The sequence below is a fragment of the Acipenser ruthenus genome, chromosome 10, assembly GCF_902713425.1.
Source record: "Acipenser ruthenus chromosome 10, fAciRut3.2 maternal haplotype, whole genome shotgun sequence".
NCBI lineage: Eukaryota > Metazoa > Chordata > Actinopteri > Acipenseriformes > Acipenseridae > Acipenser > Acipenser ruthenus.
Genome location: NC_081198.1, coordinates 17,495,711 through 17,514,814, shown reverse-complemented (window position 1 = coordinate 17,514,814; position 19,104 = coordinate 17,495,711). Strand labels below are relative to the sequence as shown.

Genomic DNA, 19,104 nt, shown 5'->3' with positions numbered 1-19,104 from the left:
TAAACCAATTGCCGCACCCACTCCTTATTGTATGCCTGTATGATTTTAAACCTGTTTGTTAAAATTCGAAATGTCACCAGAAAGTTTTTCTGTGGAATTGAATCATACTTCCCCCAATGGATATAGACTTTCCAATGAAGGCTTTAGCTGTAATGTTTGTCTGTGTGACTTTTTTAAAACCCTGCACTCTCTTCCAGTTTCTGCTACTGTTTGAGCCTGGCCCTTTGCATTATCCACCAATGAGTTGACTGCTTTCTGAACCTGTATTTAGGGAGCTCCCGAGTGGCGCATCCGGTAAAGGATCCAGGATGTGTCCTAGCCTTCAGTGAGGGAAACCATTCTCCAGGAGCACTGTGCTGTGATCCTCCTCCCTCTTCTCGCAGGTTATTCAGGTCTCTGGATGAATGATTTGTAAAGCCTTCTTTGGAGAGAAGGTTTCTTATTAAATACATGGCTGCTTTCACAGAGCCTGGTTTTCACTAATCTTGGACTACCTTACCTAAGATAATATTAGGTAGAGGTAAAGGGGTCCTTGAAAGCAGCAGACAGCCCTGCAGCCAGGCTGCTGGTGGTACAGTAACTGCCACTTAGGCACAGTGTTTCAACAACAACACATAGCTCAAGATATTTTTGTGAAAGATAACTTAGTAGAATTAACAGACCAATCCTTCTTCACTGTGACCACCACTCAACATTGCCTTTCTCTTGGTGTGTTTTACACAATGTGTGGGTCAATTGCCATTGTGATGCTGCTGCTGTTGTTTTTTAGGTGGCTGTGTAGGTAAAGGCCTTTTAAATTGCTTAATGAATTACTGTACAGTGAGAGCAGTGGGAAAAACCAAACCCACAGCTCTCTGAAAACTAAAAGAGCAACTCTCTCAATGTATATAACAGAAATGTGCTGCTTGCTTGTCTCAGCTGATCCAACACAAGGGAAAATGAAGGTACCTACATTGACAAGTTAGGTTAACCTAAACAAGTTTATGTTTTCAGAAAGTTGGTTTGCATTTTATTTCAAGAACTAAGAAACACTAGAACTCTTTCAGACCCCTGCAAATCTGTTGGTATCCCCTTTGAAGTGGCTTGGGTCTACTGTAACCCCCTAAGGCCGTTACTATAATACAGTGTGATTAGAAAGTAAGTTTACCACATCGACACACTATATTATTGTTATGGTAAACTTACTTTGTAATCACCCTGTATTACTTAACAAAACAAAGATGAGAAATTTTATGAAGAATAATAGCTGGTACAATATTACTGCAATACATGGAGATGGAGAATTTGACATTACATTGAGAGGAACGTTAGTTTCTCGCACCAAGGTATCAGCAAGAATCAGCGAGAACTGCCAGATTCTCTATACAGCAAGGATGAGGAACGCACTTATTGTGATATCTATATATCATTTACATTAAATTATTTATTTCTGTTTTAAAAAGGAACATTTGCCTGCAAAAAATATCTTTTTTATATAATATATAGAAAAATGACTGCCATGTGTGGGATTTGAACTTATAACCTTCAGTTTGCAAGTGTGTTTTGTTACTGTCAGTGCTACATGATTAGTTGAGAAAACACGCATTATTTTGAAAAATGAAGTCGGTCAGATCGGCACATAGTTTGAAGATTTTTCGAGTCATTCATCATCATTATCATTCTGAGATTCTTTCCTGTCTGGTTTTCTGAGAATTAGCTATGCTGAAGGATAGTCTATGTATTTGGTAAAAGTAAAACCAATAATAAATAAATATATTAATAAATATTGAAATACATGAATACATAAATCAATGTAGACGTTTCTTTCTTTCTTTATCTATCTTGATATTTTTATTTTTCACTATCATATAAACACTGCCATTTAATACTGTATGAAACGAAAATAAATACACAACAGTTCTTGTTCAATTGTATATTAGTGAAGATTTTTGTACTGGTTGTCATGCTTTCATATATTTTTACTTTAAAATTAAAAAAAATATATTGTAACGACCTGGACAATTGTTTTGTTGCAGGACCTGTTGTCTGTTCAGTTGATCTCGTCTGTCTTTTATATGTTACATGTATCGTAAGGGGAACGGGTCATGTCGTTAGTTAGCATGGGAAGGGGGAGTGAATGAATGAGCGGGGAGAATGTGTGTTGCTGTTTTCGGGGGTTTCAGAGCATGGATGTGACTGGAAACGACGGGAGGTTATATAATAAGGGGGTGCATGAGCCTGGGCGCTGGAGACAGTCCAGCGCTGAACTTGAATGAGAAACTGTGGGTGCGACTGAGCGAGCGCGTGAGCTGTGACCAGAGAGAATATGCAGTGCAAGTGCCAAAACTAAAACGTAGGGCAGAATGTGAACCCTAACTAGTCATACTTTCACTCCAACTACATAACCACTATGCCTCACCCATTGAAATCTTAACCCTTACAACAAACTAGGCTCCTATTTACATTTACCCTATCCAAACGGCAATATATTGCCTCAATATAGGTTGAACAATTTTGCTATTCCCGTAATGTGTGTGTGTTATTAAACATTAAGTGAAAAAAAGAAGTGATATCTTCATTGGAAATGTGAAAAAAGCGGATCAAACTTGCATCAAAACACAAGCCAAGTTAATAGAAACAATTGGGGCAACCTTGACCCCCACCACTTCTACAGTTGTGCCTATTTGCTTGGTGCAGGGCAAGGTTGCCCCAATGAATTATTGAGACTTGGCTTGTGTTTTTGATATCTCCACTTTAAATGGCTGGGTACTTTTGATAACTTGGTGTTTTTTTCACATTTCCAATATATTTTTAGTTCAGATACAGGACATTTCCAAACACAAAGTTTTCTCTTTAGAAAAGACACCGACCTACTCGTTACAAAAGATTACCAACCTAATTGAGAAGACATTATTTGTAGCACAAACAAGCGTTATATTTCTGCTTGGCTGAGAAAGTATAAGTTGGTTTGCTTGTGATGTGGTTGAGACTCCCCTTAAACTTTTCTGTTTTACTGTTTCAGAAATATTTTCTTCAAAAAAAGATAATTGTGTTGTAGCACTGAATCTCTTTGTATAAAAGAAGTACACCTGTACAAGCTTAAACGATTTGAAGGAAGAAGCGTCTCTGGCATTTCTGTTACATCTCTAATCTGTATTTAAATAGGTTTCCGCAACTGTGCTTTTGGTTGGTTAGAAACATTAAGCTGACATTTGAGTTTTTCAGATTTTGAAGGTAATATTCCTTTTTTTATTTAGGCTCCTACTGGCAACACATCTGAGAGTTGAGATGTGAATTGTAGCCAATCCCTGACACAATAATGACAGACATCCTCTGTGTGACATTATCCAGAACTGGTGGGAATGCAGGACTCAGATAATTATCTTAACCCTCAACCACTGCCAAAAACGGAATATAGTAAATTCTCGTTAATACGAATTTCAAGGGACCAGCAATGTGTCTTATCTGTAATTCATATTATCAGGAATCTAAAGCCAAATGCATACTGTCCGTTTTTATTGAAGTAACAGCAACAGTATAATAAAATTTCAATTACAGATCAATGAAATGTACTGTACATTTAAAAGTACTGTGCGTTTTATTGAAAATATGGCTGTAAGTTAACTTTAAAAAAAGTATACATTACAAATGAACTGCACTTGAAACCTGCATGTCAAATTCTGATCACAGGCAAATACCAAAAGCAACTCATCCTCAACATCAGGTATTGAACAAATTGGAAACGCTGACGCTTGCATCCAGTTTGCTATTCATAAGCCTGTATTATTGTATCTTGGTTTTTTAGAATGGTCGTGGGAATGTTGAAATCTGTACCAGCATCTTTCGTTCTCTTGTACAGTAGTAGTGCATTATCCACCGCTTTTAACACCCCCACTTTCGTCTGCAAGGATAGTGCACGTTTCTGCGTGAGCACTAACTATGGCAACTCAAAATGCATCAGATCGGTAGTCGCCAAACAGTAAAATGCAGCACAGAGGCGACAATGTGAAAGTTAATACATTTCCCAATATGGTTTACACTCAGGTGTTCCAACTGGGGAGTTTAGTTTTATTCACATTTTTCTTCCCTGGGAGGGTTCGAAAATAATTTGCACAAATTCGTGTTGGGAAGTGAATTAATTTCAGAAGTCATTTACAATAAGCAACTGCTAGATTGTTCCTGGACCTCGTACTCTCTGGAAATTTGTCTAATTCGAGTTTGTCAAGAGAATTGACTGTATTTCATTTTTGTACTATCGTTGGCTCTAAAAGTTAACTGTTTAATGCTGTGCTGCAATTGAGCATTAGATGCACCATTGTTTTCTATTTTTTTGTTTCTATTCCCACATTTAAAAAAACAACAACATTGACACAATTTTAAGCCTCATATCGTAAGAAACATAGCATAGTTTTACATCGTCATTCAGAGCGGTGGTTTTTTTTTTTTTTATGTGTTGGCAATATCAATGCAGCAACTGTCCCAAGTTTTATTCTTGTAAGGGTTTCACTGGCACTTTGGCGTGGTGTTGCCTGCACAGTGAAGGAAGACTCACAACCTGTTTTGTTAACACTCACGTTAATGTGTCTTTGAGAGTGACTAACTAACCTCCTGATGTAGTTTAGAGTCTGTATTGATTACTACCAGAGTAATTTTGCCCTGCATTGGTGTGCGTAAAAATGTTGTTTCTTTATTGTTGAGCAGGCCAGTGATTACACCTGATAGAGCTAGTAGATTAAGGGCCATTTTTGCACAGGTTTGCTTCACGATTTCAGAAGTTTGCAATACTGTTACTGTTTCAGAACTAGAAAATAACAACTCATAGTTTAACAGGAATCGCTTAAATTAAAGTTATGTGCAAAGACTTTATACATTTTGAAAAAAAGGAAATCAGAATAATTCGATTTAATGGTTAGCGAGACGTTACACTTTATAAAACTCCCAAATTCTTCATTCTGTTCTAGAATCTCCAAAGAATATAACATTATACCAAGGCCAGCTTTTTCTTTAAGAAAAATTTGCTGCATTTAGATTCTATTGGGACGTTTTGTTTCAATACATCACCCTCACATTTAAAAAACTTTTGTTTTCCAAATGACTAGGCAGCAGCAGTGAATGCCTTTTAACTAAGCGGAACATGTGCAGTGTGTATGGGGGTTCTACATAACACACCCCTCTCAAGTGATTTACACATTTGCCCACCGCCTGTTAAGTTTTTCCCGGCTCCCCTCACCCACTGAGCAGAAAGAAACTGCACAATGCCCATGTAATAGATGAATTAGACAAGCTGATTCACACTCCCTTCTGCCCAGCACCTGCTTTCATTTGTTTCCAAGACAGGGGCAACCTATAGGGTGTGTATTTATACAAGAATGCTGCTTTTGAACAAATGGTACCCATTCCCCTGTGCCAAACACAAGAGATTTAAATGAAGCAATCAGCTGAAGTATGCTGCCGAAATGCCTTGAGTACTGACTGAAGTGATATCTGGATGGCTCACATTTCAACAAGAGAAAAGAAAACATTATTCACATGATGTAAGAAGCTACAGTCAAAACGATTTCATTTCAAATGTTTATGTTTTAGTTTGGGGGCAAAAAAAAAAAAAAAAAAAAAAGTTATTGCTTTTAGAAAAAGCATCATTGCCTTTGCCCTCATTGTTTAAAATGCTCATTTCCATACAGTGTGCAAATCTATTTTCATTTTAGTCTGTGGAGAAGTTGAAATTGTATTTAGTTCCATATATTGTATATTTTCTTTTTGTGCTGCACTGTATAACCTTGATAATGAATTGTTTAGTTACATTTGGTGAAGTTAACTTGAGAAAATGTATCGACATACTGCAATATTTGCACATCAGTAGTGTACCAGGTGCTGTTTACCTATGTTACATGAACAGTGTAATTAAACCGCAGCTAAGTTTTAAGCACCTTGGGAATATGGGTTACATCATTATTTCATTCATCCAGTTCAAGCAGTGTTAGAACAGCCAGTACAGTGTACAATTTGGGAGAAAACACAGAGTTAAAAAAAGTTTTCTGTGCTCAATCCCATGTGCCTCTTTTGTTTCACATTCTGCTAGTGCCTTGACCATATGGACGTCTGTTTCAGCAAAATCTATGACCCTCAAACAGGCTTGTGAGTCATGGAAAGAGTGACGTCACCAGTATAGTGTTTAATCTGCCCGGCTCTGATCCATTTAATTTCCGCTTGACAGACTCTACTAAGTTACATGGCATCTGACCTAGGCAGGGAAACCTGGCAACAGGCAGGAACTCTGCATAATGTATGAGCTCAAACTGAGAGAGGGTGCACAGATCTGCATTAATGTTACCTTAATGTTGTTGTACATTAATGCAGGCCACCATTTCTAGTTTTAAATCATTCACGTATTTGTTAGGAGAGGTGCAGTTGTAAGATTCCTCTAGTTTGTTGTTGTCCTTGGTGATTGCTTCTGATTTAAGCAGACAATATATTTAGCAAATGAGAGGTGTGAGGGGACAACCCTTCTTCATGTGACAAGGTGTCCAATGTGCTAATGCTAATCTGTACCTCTCTAGATACCCAGGGGCAGGAACCAGCTGCCTCACTTTAATGGTAAAAGTTTATTATCTTTGTAATTATTTGTGTCTTTACTGTGCTTGTGAAAAGCCATTACAATGTAATAACACTCTTGTTATCAGGATATTTTGTGGATTAATAACTATCCATGGACCTTCATTTTGTTATTATATAGTTTCAATAGTTTTTTTTTTCTTCATGTTTTTTATTTAAATTTGTATTGCTTCATGCAACTGTTACTGTCAATTTTAAATGAAGCAGAAGAACAAAAGCATCCTTAAAATAATGAAACACTATTGGGCTGTTTTTATTATGGGTAAATTGATTATTGTAGATGACATTCTTACTATGTATATATTAAAAAGGACAGGCATACATATTTTGGTATGTAAAACAAAAATAAAGAAATATCTTCCTAAAATATATATAAAATAATAAAAGTGTTCTTGCCTATTTTTATGTGTTAATAACTTGTCGTTCCTTCGTATTTTCAGACTGAAGGGAAATCAACTATAACTGTAGGCCTTGGGAGCTGCTGTGAATGAAGAGCGCTATCTGTATACTGTTAACAAGGCAACAGGCTGACTTTGAAGTATAGCTGCTCCTACAAGCAGGATGACAGAGCCTGTTTGTAAAGACTATAGATTTTCTAGCCAGTATGTGGGAACCTAAGAACCATCAATGGAACTTGTGTGCAGTAAAGTCTAAGGCATTTGAGTGGGAGATTGTCTGCTTCAAAACCACCTCTTTTGGATACCCCACCGACAGTATCAGCTTAATCATTTGGATCTTTGGCAGGTGTGGAATTCTTAAGGTTTTAAACAAGCCTCAATTAATTCCAGTAGAATCGACACTGTACCCTTATTTAGTTCAACTACATTTTTCAAATATTGTCATTATTATTATTGTAATAATTAACTTTTGCTTGATTTGTTTCCTATGGGATACACTGTAGACATTTGTTTTAAAGCTCACATTTAGTGTTTTGCTTGCCAACATTTTTTCCATTTTAAATCCAAATAACTTTGTTAATTGTAAGCTCAAGATGCCAGAGGACACAACTAGGTGGCTAAGACAGAACTATCCAGCAGCTTCATTAATTGATAGTAAACCCATTAGAATGGATTCATTGAAAACCTGTGATAATCAAAAGTTTATGTCAAACAAGAACACCATGGAATTTGGAGTAGTGGTTTAATCTTGACAGATAAAGAGAACCACCATGTATTTTCTATTTCATATAATCCAGTTATACTGTATGTGTTCACATATTACAATATAACATCTATTATAGATTACTAAACCAGGATATTTTGTACAATAAAATGTAAATATATTGAAACGTATGTCATTGTATTATTATAGAAAAATCGTTAAAATAAAACAATAACAAAAACGCTATAATATTTATTTATTTAGCTGTGAGATGACCACAACCTTTCCGTTTTAAAAGAATGTAAGACAGACCAGAGCGAATAACAGTACATTTCTTTGTTGTAGTTCTTAAAACAACATTTTTAACATCACCTTTTGAACTTATATACAGGGCGATTAGAAAGTTTACCACATAGCACAAAATATCATTGATGTGGTAAACTTACTTTCTAATCACCCTGTACATATGGTTTGTACCTATCTATCTATCTATCTCTCTCTCTATATATATATACAATTCTGTATTTTTATTTATTGGAATATGTTCAGACCTGGAAGACTATATTGTGAACAACAAAGTATTTATTTATTTATTTGTATCTCATATCTAAAATACTGTGATTCATACAGCAGACTTGGCATGACATCAGTGTTGTCAGACCCCAGGCAGTGGAGTATCCTCAGCCGGCTTTATCAAACCCATATCAGACAGAATGTGTTTCTCCAGTTTCAGGTACTCCCTGAACTCCTGCTGAACCTCTTCTTCCATCTGCTCTGCTGTCTTTTCATGAACAATCTCCTGCAAGACACAAGCTTCTAGTCTGAATGGACGCCAGTGTACAAACCAAATTGACTTCTTATAAATCTCTAGCATGGGTTAGTCCTGTCTTCTGATCATTTTGTACTGCAGCTACAAAGACTGCTCTTATAATGCAAATTCTAGATATTACGTTGTTTCTACAGGCATCAAGAGTAATACAATAAGATCTTCCAGCTTTCACTTTTACTCTTCTGATTTTTGGATGCCATAGTAAAAAAAAAAATACAAATACTAAACAGAAATAACAAAGTATGTTGGTTTTTGCAGGCTCACAAAAAGAAAAGATTCAAGAAATAAAAAAAACACAGTAATATACACATCTCTGAAAATGCTGCTTACTAATAAATCATTTTTGGTTCCTGCTGTTCAACTTAAATGAATATATTTCTCCTTTCTAGCTGTACCAAGAATTTACAATGGAGAAGAAATACTTTATAAGGCTGAGAATTTCTGTGGTCTGGCATTGCCTGATAGGAGACCATCGCAACTCAATTGTAATTGCATACTACCTATTCTTGCTATCCTTAGATGAGCAATATGAGCAATGTGATCAAATTTAACTTTTCAGTTTCTGGTAACAACTACTGCAAATTAGATTTTAGTTGTATAGTAAAAATACCAAGCATAGGGCATCCCATATGAAAAATAAAGTACTGCACGATTCAAAATGGCATATTAAATATATTAAAATACATTATATGTATTTTCAAAATATGTATGTGTATGGGATATTTCCTTAAATAAAGTTACTAAAGTACAATTATCACAGCTGCATTGTTTGAATAGAAAATGCAATCTGTGTTGGCTGATAGAGGTTCTGCTCTCTCCTGAATACCAGATTAGATCTGACAGGTAGAAATGACTTCTTTAAATTAAAATGCAACATAAACCCATAACAGCATCACTTACAGACAGTCTTCTCTGCTCCTCCGCATCCATGTCTCTTTTCTCCTGTTCTCTGAATTCTCTCCGTTTCTCAGAATAATTCAGATGTTTAACTTCCCTCTCAAAGTAATTGGTAACACTTAGTTTCTGAAGAATAAATACAAAAAAAGAAATGAATAAATTCACAGCTTGTTGAACAATGTTGAACCTTATTCTGGGGTATTATTTAGCATACAAGAAAAACACAGGGCTTTGTTAATAATGAATGTGTGCGCCCTTAAAGGAGCGATAACCAGTGCACAGGAACCTTTCAGTCTTCTATGCCTATACATTTCTCATTGACACGTTTGTCAAAATTTGAACTAGTTTATTTTATTTATTTATTTTTTTTAAAAATAATTTTTATTAATTCTCGATTTTCTCCCAATTTTTTGGAATGTCCAATTATTATTCAACCTAACTTGGGAGAGCCATCCATTTCTTTCACATCCATCAGCCATCCACTTTTTTTCACTCTGCAAACCCGCCGTGCAGCTATCTGAGAACTTACAGTGTCGGAGGACCACGCAGTTCAGAATTGCGTACAGGCAGGCCTGCATACGCCCGGCCAGTCACAGGGGTCGCTGGTGTGTGGTGCGCCAAGGACTCACCAGCTGACCTAACCCCTCCCCGCCAGGGCAGTGCTTGGCCAATTGTGCGTCGCCCGTTGGTAACTCCCATCCACGGTACATACAGTATCTTACAATTGAGCGTTTTAAAATATATATTGATGAATCCAGCAACATGACAGTAAAGTAAATTGAAGTGAATTCTTTGGCCCTGTCCACATTATGCCTTTAAACCTGCTTAAAAGTGCTAAATACGGTTTGCGTTTACACTACGCAACGTTTAATACCGTACTCGAGAACCAGACTCGAGACCACCTCGGGGGGGTAGTCTCGAGTCTGGTTCTAAATTAGATCGCATCCGGTAGAGCGGTTTGTCAGAAGTGTGGACGCTATAATACCAAACTATATTTTTTGTGTATCCTCTAATATCCCAAAATGCTTACTGTTATGCTTTGGCACGTGGACATAGCAAATACAGTACTCCATATTTGCCGGGTTGTAAACATAAAATACAGTGCATGTTGGGATAATAGCATATTAACACTAGAACCGCCATGCGGGTCAGTTTGACCCATTTTGCATTTCAAATGTTAATTACTCTTCTGTTGTAAATCGTATGTGTGTGTCCGTTTTTGACTTTTCCTAAATATATAAATTAAAAATCGTGACGGCGTTTGATAGCCAGAATCGGAAAAATTATAAAGTTAAAAACAGTTCTACCTAGAACCGCCATGTGGGTCAATGTGACCCATGCATTACAATACTGTCTTTTTTTAATATAACGTAAGATATTCTATTTTTTTTGCAAATGCAGCAAACAAGACACGCCTCCTCCTAGCACACATGTTTTTTTATTTTATTTATTTCAAGCCTTTCTTTGTTTGTAGCCTGACTATGAGACGGAGATTGCTATGATTGTGGATTTGTCAAGATGCAAACTCAGTGAAAGCCTAGTTGATTATTTTTCAATGTACCTGGGAGACAACAATCCTTCGTTTTGTTCCACAAATGCAGCTGGTAATATATCAGGAGGAAATATTTAATCTTGAAAGTAGTCATTTTGATTGGAATACGGCAAGCTGCACTCAGATGCATACAGCAAACTGAAATGACAGGTAGAATAACAACTTGTGCCTAATAAGAAACGTGTGTTATATATTCTTTTTTTATATTACTTTTAGAAAAAAAAAACATTTTGTTTTTACAGGTTTGTATGTACCAGTTTACATGTGTTTACACAACAGTGTTCAATGGAACTGCGTCTGTGTTTACAACACAGCTCCTGGATGCAGGCACAGTCAGCTGGCAGATGCGTACACTCCTCCATAGAGTACAATGCAGCCATCATACTGGAAGTAGTGTTATATTTTCTTTTTATGTAGTATTAGAAACAATGATTTCAGTTTTATAGTTTTGTGTGTACATATACCCGTTTACACCTGTACACGGGTATATGTACATACCTGTTTCTTTTAAAATGTATATTTTATTATATTTTTCCACTGTTTGTAGTTGTGCTGTATATGCACTCATTCTAAAAATAAAGCCTTATGTTTAATTTTCCATTTAAATACAGTGTTTCTGCGATGCAAATATTAGATATGATGTTCATGAATAACATTTTTCAGTTGTATCTGATAGTATGTCTTTCATTTTCATAACGAAGCAGTTTAAAAATGTATGGGTCAAAGTGACCCATGTGGCGGTTCTAGGTAGTTAAAAAATATGGCGGTTCTAGTGTTAAGTTCCACAGTTCACTGCGCTACTTGGAACTGTAACCGGACTATTTTAATAGTGTTTGTAGACATTAAGCCCGACTAAACATGAAATGGTACTTCAGTGTGGATGCTTTGAGCTGGATTAATTAAAACGTTTTTGAGTATGGTTCTCGAGATCGGTTATGTAGTGTGGACAGGGCCTTTAAAGCAAGTTAAGAGAATTAGGATCAATTACAAGAAACAGATTTAGAAAAAAACAATGTCAACTGGTATCTTTTAAGATGTGAAACTGGCAGTTTTGTTAAATGTACTTTTTATGGTGTGACGCAGCCATTAATTATTATAATTATTTAAAAAATTGGATTATTATATCTACAGTGTATACCATTGTTTTCTTACTGTTCATGGTATATTTTATTCCAAAATTGGGTAGTTGTTTATTTAAAAAATTGTTAATACACGAATCTGTGTTGCAAACAGACATATTGGTACCCCCTATAGGAAAGACTGACCCATTTCTCACACTTAACTTTTATATTTAGCAGCCGAACATTTTAATTTCCCAGTTCAATTGGTTTATTCTGCCTTTGTTGATTTAGTGTATTCAATGCTTAATTCTCCAGTGTCTTGAATGGCACAGTGTGGAAATCAGAAAACAGGCCTGCAGGTTACACAGGTGACTCTTTTAGGCAGGGTGGTTCCTACATGACGTTTATAAAACAGACCCAGTTGTGGCTGCAACAATTACAAATCATAGCCTACAGGGGTAGTTACAGGGCAATTCTAAGCTAACTACCAATAGGGGCTGTTCAAAGCTGAATGTAAAGCTTCAGAAATTCCACTTTAAGGTACAGTACTACTTACAGTACATGACTCACTGGTTTTTGTTTATAAAAAAACATTGACCAAGTAAAATACTTAATTCAGTGTTTAATGTGGAGTCTGCAGTCTAATAAATGATTAGGTTCTTGAAACAACTGGTACCATTATTTTTTTTTTTAAATAAAAAAAGTGCATTGCCTGTCAGTATAGTACATTTCATTATTCTGTGCAGTATGTGTGGAAACTCCTATCACGATCCTATTGCAGTAAAATTCTTTATGTCTAAGTGTATGAGCTGGAACAAACTGAACGACTGACATTTTGTAGGGCAGTGTTGCTTAGGGCACTTGTAATAACGTTACTAAATAGCAGGATCTTGGTTACTCACTTCGTTACTTGAAGGGTGACGGAGCGTCCATGGAATCTCTAAAATATGCAGCGTGCCAAACTCATCAGACACAGCCAGAAGGTGTTGCTTGGCTAAACAGAAAATATTGTAATGGACAACAATAAAACTATAGTTGATCAGTCTACAATCATACATTTTGGCTAAATAATCTGATGGGCTTGATTATAGTAAAACCTTTATGAACGTATCTTTTCGGAAGATGTTATGTATCGGATGCCTAAGATGTACTACTTTCCAATATAAAGTGAGAGATTTCAGGGTAGTCCAGCTTCAAGAGTGATAGTTTATTTTTACTTCTGATATTCCATCTTTTAGATTCCCGTGGATAAAATATCTTTGTTTAAAAATTAGAGATACTTTATAAAATTTATAAAAGCCAGATTTAGAAAGCTTTGAGTTATGTCTTGAAATATTTTTTTTTTATTCAATTCATAAAACTTTGCAAATACCCAACAATCAACTATAAATTTGGTTCAAAACAGAAGACTGCTTCACAAAAGCTTCTTGTCGAAATGTTTTGTTCACTTTTTTTCTTATTACTGTGTATCCTATGATTGTGTCTTTACAGTTATACGGATGAATCATGTATATTAAAGTAGATATAAAAAACAAAAATATGATGGATTCTCTAAGTTGGGCAAGGGGTTCCAGAGGCTAGTAGGGTAGTGAAGTAAATCCTTATCAAACAGCTGATCGAAGTGTAATATGACTTCAATGTAAAAAAATGGAAAGTTATCTTTGTACCTACATGACACGATCCAGGGCTTGATGCAAGTTATCTGTCCGGTGGAGATGTTTTGTGTTTGTGAAGGCTCATGGGTTTTCTCCAGCAGGTCCCAGATATCGATGTTCCCATCCTCCTTCCCGATGAAGAAGACTCCGGGTCTGGACAGGGACCAGTGCCCCACAGTACATTTCTTCTGGGAAGCACTGGACTGAAGGATGGGACCGTTCTAAACACACAATACAAATGCCAGAATATGCCATACTGTATATCAAACAGTTCTGCGGTATAGAACAAACAATAAGAACTATGAAGCATTGCACATTATTGTTTTCAAAGCAGAAAGGGACATGCAGCCGGTTTTTAGCCTATGGTAGTGCATAAAAATGATCACTTGATGCATGTCTTCTCATGTCTGTCAACTTATTGAAGATACCCACAAAGGAGATATTGTGTCAGGTTGTGCTGTTCATATGCAAACATCTCAATGTTTTTAAACACCTAAATCATAAACCTATTATCAATTTTCATAATCCCTTTGGAGGTAATTTATCATTTTTGACAGAGAAGTCTAGCAGAGGTAAATCACTTGGTTGCTTATTAAATATCAAGTTGTGAATAAATGTCATTGTGGCAAGTCATTCCATGCCTAGAATTGTTGTGGTTTATATGCATTGGATTATGCCTAAAGTGTGTTGAAAAAAACATAGAAGTCATTTTCACAGAATGAACACAACCTATTTAGAGATTAAGCGTGGGGGAATGTAAGAATGTCCACAGCTTTTGTGGTTATGATTAAGAAACATATCCACTCTAACTGTGTATGAAAACGTGTTATAAAGTACATGCAATAGAGCATTTAAATGCAAGAATGGAAACCTTTGTTCTTGAACTTCTGTTGACTGAGGTTCATCTCCTATTCGTTTTTTTTGTTTTTTTGTTAAGGTAAGGTTCAGGGCATGTCAAAATTACGCACATGTATATAAAGTAAAAGGAAACAGTGGTTTAGTTACAAACCTTTCCCAGTTAATATGGCTTGAACATCAATAACAGGCAAGACAGATCATGCGAATACAGAAGAGATGCCCACTTTAAATAACACAGGTTTTTAAAACACAGAGCACACCTTTATCAGCTTCCCTTTGCACTGTGCTTGACTCACAACAGTGGAAGCTAGTCAAAACTGGTTACTTTGTAAAACATATTTATAACTGCTAACATTTTATTGAGCTCCTTTCACCCTGTTTACAATGTGTGGTGGTGGTCACCCTGTCACATACAGTATATGCTAGTTTATTCTGCAGCACAGGCCACCTAATAAAGGGCAGCAGTGTGGAGTAGTGGTCAGGGCTCTGGACTCTTGACCGGAGGGTCGTGGGTTCAATCCCTGGTAGGGGACACTGCTGCTGTACCCTTGAGCAAGGTATTTTACTTAGATTGCTCCAGTAAAAACCCAACTGTATAAATGGGTAATTGTATGTAAAAAAAATAATGTGATATTTGTATAATGTGAAATAATGTATAATGTGATATCTTGTAACAATTGTAAGTCGCCCTGGATAAGGGCGTCTGCTAAGAAATAACTAATAATAATAATATGAGGGTCACACCCTCAAATGCTTTTACTACCAGTATCACAGATGTAGGTTAAAGTGTTAGTGCACAGATCTTGAATGTCATGTGCATTACCTACTGTTACAGATTTCTTTTAACACAGTTTATTTCAGAAATACAGGTTTTATAAAGCACATGCATATAATATAATTTAAAAAAAATTACAAATCAGAATATTACAATTTATGACAATGTAAAATGATAAAGCAAAATCTTTTATAGGACAGTTCCAGCAAGCAAAAAAACAACTTGATGCCATTTTTTCAAACTTGTGTCCTGCACGATTTAGAAATGCTATCAAGTTGGAAATTAACTGGACAAAATTGAAAATAAAGTATTAGACATTTTCACAAAGTTCTTATTTTTGGAAGGGTCCTGTGCGTCAAGAAAATGTTTTGTTCGGCCATAAATCATAAAATAAAACTGGCAGAGGTTTTATTTGCAGTTTAGATGGCAAAACAGCAATCAGTTCTGATATGGGTGAGAACTGTAAATATCAACAAGAACTTACCATCACCCCTTCTTTCCAAATGGCAAAAGTCCAGCCTCCTACTGTTAGGACAATGTCTTTGAAAAAAGGGGATCTCTTCACTGTGGTGACTAAACCATCATGTATTACGAAACAATGAGAAGGTTTAGAACCTGAAATGAATAATAGTTATTTGAACAGGTACCCCAATCAATGGAACACAAAAGTTAGTTAGATGTGTCTGTGGCATGGTAAAGAAAAAAATAATTTAGTTAAACGTCGGAGGTGGCTGGGTGGTACAGATAAATCTGATCTGGTTTACTTTACTAGGGAAATTTATTTTGTTGTTAAAATTTAAATTTATTTGGGAGCCACATGTTTCTTATAAATGGCTCCCAAGCAAGTTTATTTTCGTAAATATGTAGAATAGAATATCTAATATTCTGTATTTCTATGGAGGGAATTTGGGAGCTGATTCTTCAGACTTCAAGGGAATACATCTTGTAAATTACTGTTCAAACCCCATTCTGCATGGATTGTTCATCATAAATCTGAGAACTTTCAAAGGTCTCTCTCTGATAGATTTTCCTGACAGTTCTGAGGTTTGATTTGTCATGATACAACTCTCCACCTTTACTTCTTTACAACAGTGCCAAACAAGAACGTTTTTAAGAACTTTAATTGCAATTATCGCATTTTAAAGTAAAGGGTGTTTGTCTGCACTGTTGCATGTGCTGTTCATTTAGCCTTTATTTTCTAGCTCTGCACACTAGATTTTTTTTTTTTTTAAATCAGTGCTGTTTTGAGGGTAACCTCAAGGCTTGCTGCTCAAAGAAAACCACAAATGTTTAGACAAACCTGATCCAAGTTGAAATGAACGGTTATTGTTTCCAAATCAAAACGTTATCTGTTTGTTAAGTATTTACAGCAATCATTAGGTATATATATATACACATAACCATGTCTAAGGTGAGGTTGAAGGGTTTATTTTCAAAGTCCTTTTTTCATGTGCCTGCAGTTTAAAAGAGCATTCTCAATGGGCTGGAAACTATATTTCTGCATGACAAGATGCAACATGTTTATCTATATAATACTATTGTTTTTCAGTAGATTCTGAAACCTACCCACACTGTGTAAAAAAAATACAGTTGGTTTATTATATGAAATCCAAATGGTGTTTTCTACAGGGCAAAGATGTTGAAATACAACATGGGATTTACATATTTTAAAACGCGGCACATTGTTTCATAAAAAATCTCCAGACCGATATACAAATTACTGGTGTTCAATATATATGAAGTAATATAGATCCATTCAAACAATTAAATAAATAGTTCAGGAAAAACCTTCATCAGATGTGTATTGAGGACGCAAATAAGGCTGCTAACGGGATGACTTACTGGTTAGTTTTCCGGAATCACTGTCTTTTTCCATTTTAAAGTCTGAGTACACCAGGTCTCCATCCTAAATAAATACAAGATGTTTTCAAGTCAGGGGTTCCATAACAAAGCAAAAAAAAAAAAAAAAAACAACAACAACAACAAAATACAAGAAAATAGAATTAATACAAATCCGTTTGTGGAAAATGAACTTACGAGATGAAAATCTATATTAACTTACTTCTGTTCCAACAAAGAATGTGGTGCTGATATCCTCTTGTGTCTTGAGGTTTTTTGCAGAAGGCACCCTCAGCATCCTGTAATCAAATCCTCCATCTGGCTTTTCCAGTTTTGCAGCACGAGATTTATCTGCAAAGATCAGAGAAGAGACTGTGAAACTGGATGCTTTTTAAAGCCTGCCTGTAGTTTCTTTAGGTGAAATTTGGACTAATTTCCAATGTTTTCAACATGCAACCTGTTTAATGAGAAAAACAATGACTAAGTGTTGTGTAGTCCAGGTAAAAAAAAACGAATAAGTTCCTCTGTCAGGGGTCTCTAGGGCATCTATAAGGCTCTTTGTTCAAAAAGAGGGCCAGCTCTGGTATATGGTATGTTTTATGATTTAAATATATTTTACGGTTTAAATACATCATTTGATTTCCTGTTTGACATCACCAGTCTGTTTCAAAGCTCTTTTCAAAATGGCTGCTCTAGTGCACTGATAGTGTAAGGATTATTGTCCACTTGTCAAACAGGTAACACAGCAATACCAATCCATGATGTGGTACAGAAAAGCCAGCACTTATGGATTTGCAAAACTGTATACATAAAGATGTGAAGTTTTCCTATTTCTACGGGTATCTATTAAACCAAGAGATAATATGAGTATCAGCAGTAACTTGATCAGTGAAAGCTGCAGACTCTATAAACAGGAACACTTGTTGTGTACATGCAGTTTTATATTATGATGCACTGTGTTGGATCTCCAACCATATGAATTTATTAAAAATGATCTGCGGTCAGAGCCTGGGATAAAGACGCTGTTGTGAAGGGAAGAAGTGGAACTATTGTTGATTCACTTTTTTCTTACTAAGCAATAGCCTAACACCATTACCTGTCTGATTGGAAGGAATTGTCTCATCAATACAGTCGCCTGGGATAGGAAGTCACACAGTATGTTCGCTTGTGCTAAAACCTAATAATCTATATGTTGATTACTTTTGCTTATCCTTTAAGATGCTATAAAATGAGCACTGGAAGAAACGGTTTGTGAATATGGTATAAAGTTAGATTGCTTCCACATATCTGGCTAGATTCTCAAAGCTTTCTATTTTAAATTGTCATTACACTTTTTTTTTTTGTTTCAGACAGGTAAAACACAACCAATTGCTATGTGTTTCTTTAAACAGTAAATTGCAACACAAGAGGCTAATTAAATACATATGTAAACCATAAACACATAACTTTTTCTAATTCTTATTATTTGCTTAATCACATGCATGAAACTGAAGCTAGTTCTGCACTGTTGATCTGTGTGCTTACTGACCCCAGAAAAGCCACAGACAGGTGTTGACAGCCTCCCCAGTCATATTCTATTCAATGGTTTGAGGTGCACAGAGAGGTCAGGGGATTTATGAAGAGAAGACTTTAAACCTTGAACCTTGTTCAACGTTGCTGCTTGTGTGGTTCTGTTTGTCTTATATTATCCATGCTTTAAGAAACACTATACTTTCACAGTTACTTACCGGTAATGCCATGTAGCCGTCCTTCTTGAAAAATATCTTTCAGGCTCACTTTTAAAGCGCTGTACTCTCCACTTGTTTCAATCCTAGGGAGACCCACCTGGTTACAGAATTAACAAGTTGTTTATATAGTATATTGGTCACAGTGTGACCTTTTCTTTTTTTGTTCAAGATTAAGGCACGCTGTTTGCTGTTGGGACTAATTTTAGTTCGATGTTACAG

At 35.9% G+C, this 19,104-nt stretch overlaps 1 protein-coding gene across 1 annotated transcript in view; it reads right to left on the bottom strand.

Moving 5' to 3' along the window:
* Positions 1-7,931: 7,931 nt before the first annotated feature.
* The window catches only part of dnai3 (dynein axonemal intermediate chain 3), a 35,021-nt gene continuing 23,848 nt past the window's right edge, over positions 7,932-19,104 (bottom strand). The window contains exons 16-23 of the mRNA XM_033999700.3: positions 18,886-18,982; positions 17,382-17,509; positions 17,162-17,225; positions 15,804-15,934; positions 13,703-13,907; positions 12,934-13,025; positions 9,422-9,544; positions 7,932-8,491 (exon numbers count right to left, since the gene is read on the bottom strand). Of these exons, the coding sequence (XP_033855591.3) occupies positions 8,348-8,491; positions 9,422-9,544; positions 12,934-13,025; positions 13,703-13,907; positions 15,804-15,934; positions 17,162-17,225; positions 17,382-17,509; positions 18,886-18,982 (984 nt within the window). The 3' untranslated portion in view covers positions 7,932-8,347. The remainder of the gene's footprint in view (positions 8,492-9,421; positions 9,545-12,933; positions 13,026-13,702; positions 13,908-15,803; positions 15,935-17,161; positions 17,226-17,381; positions 17,510-18,885; positions 18,983-19,104) is intronic.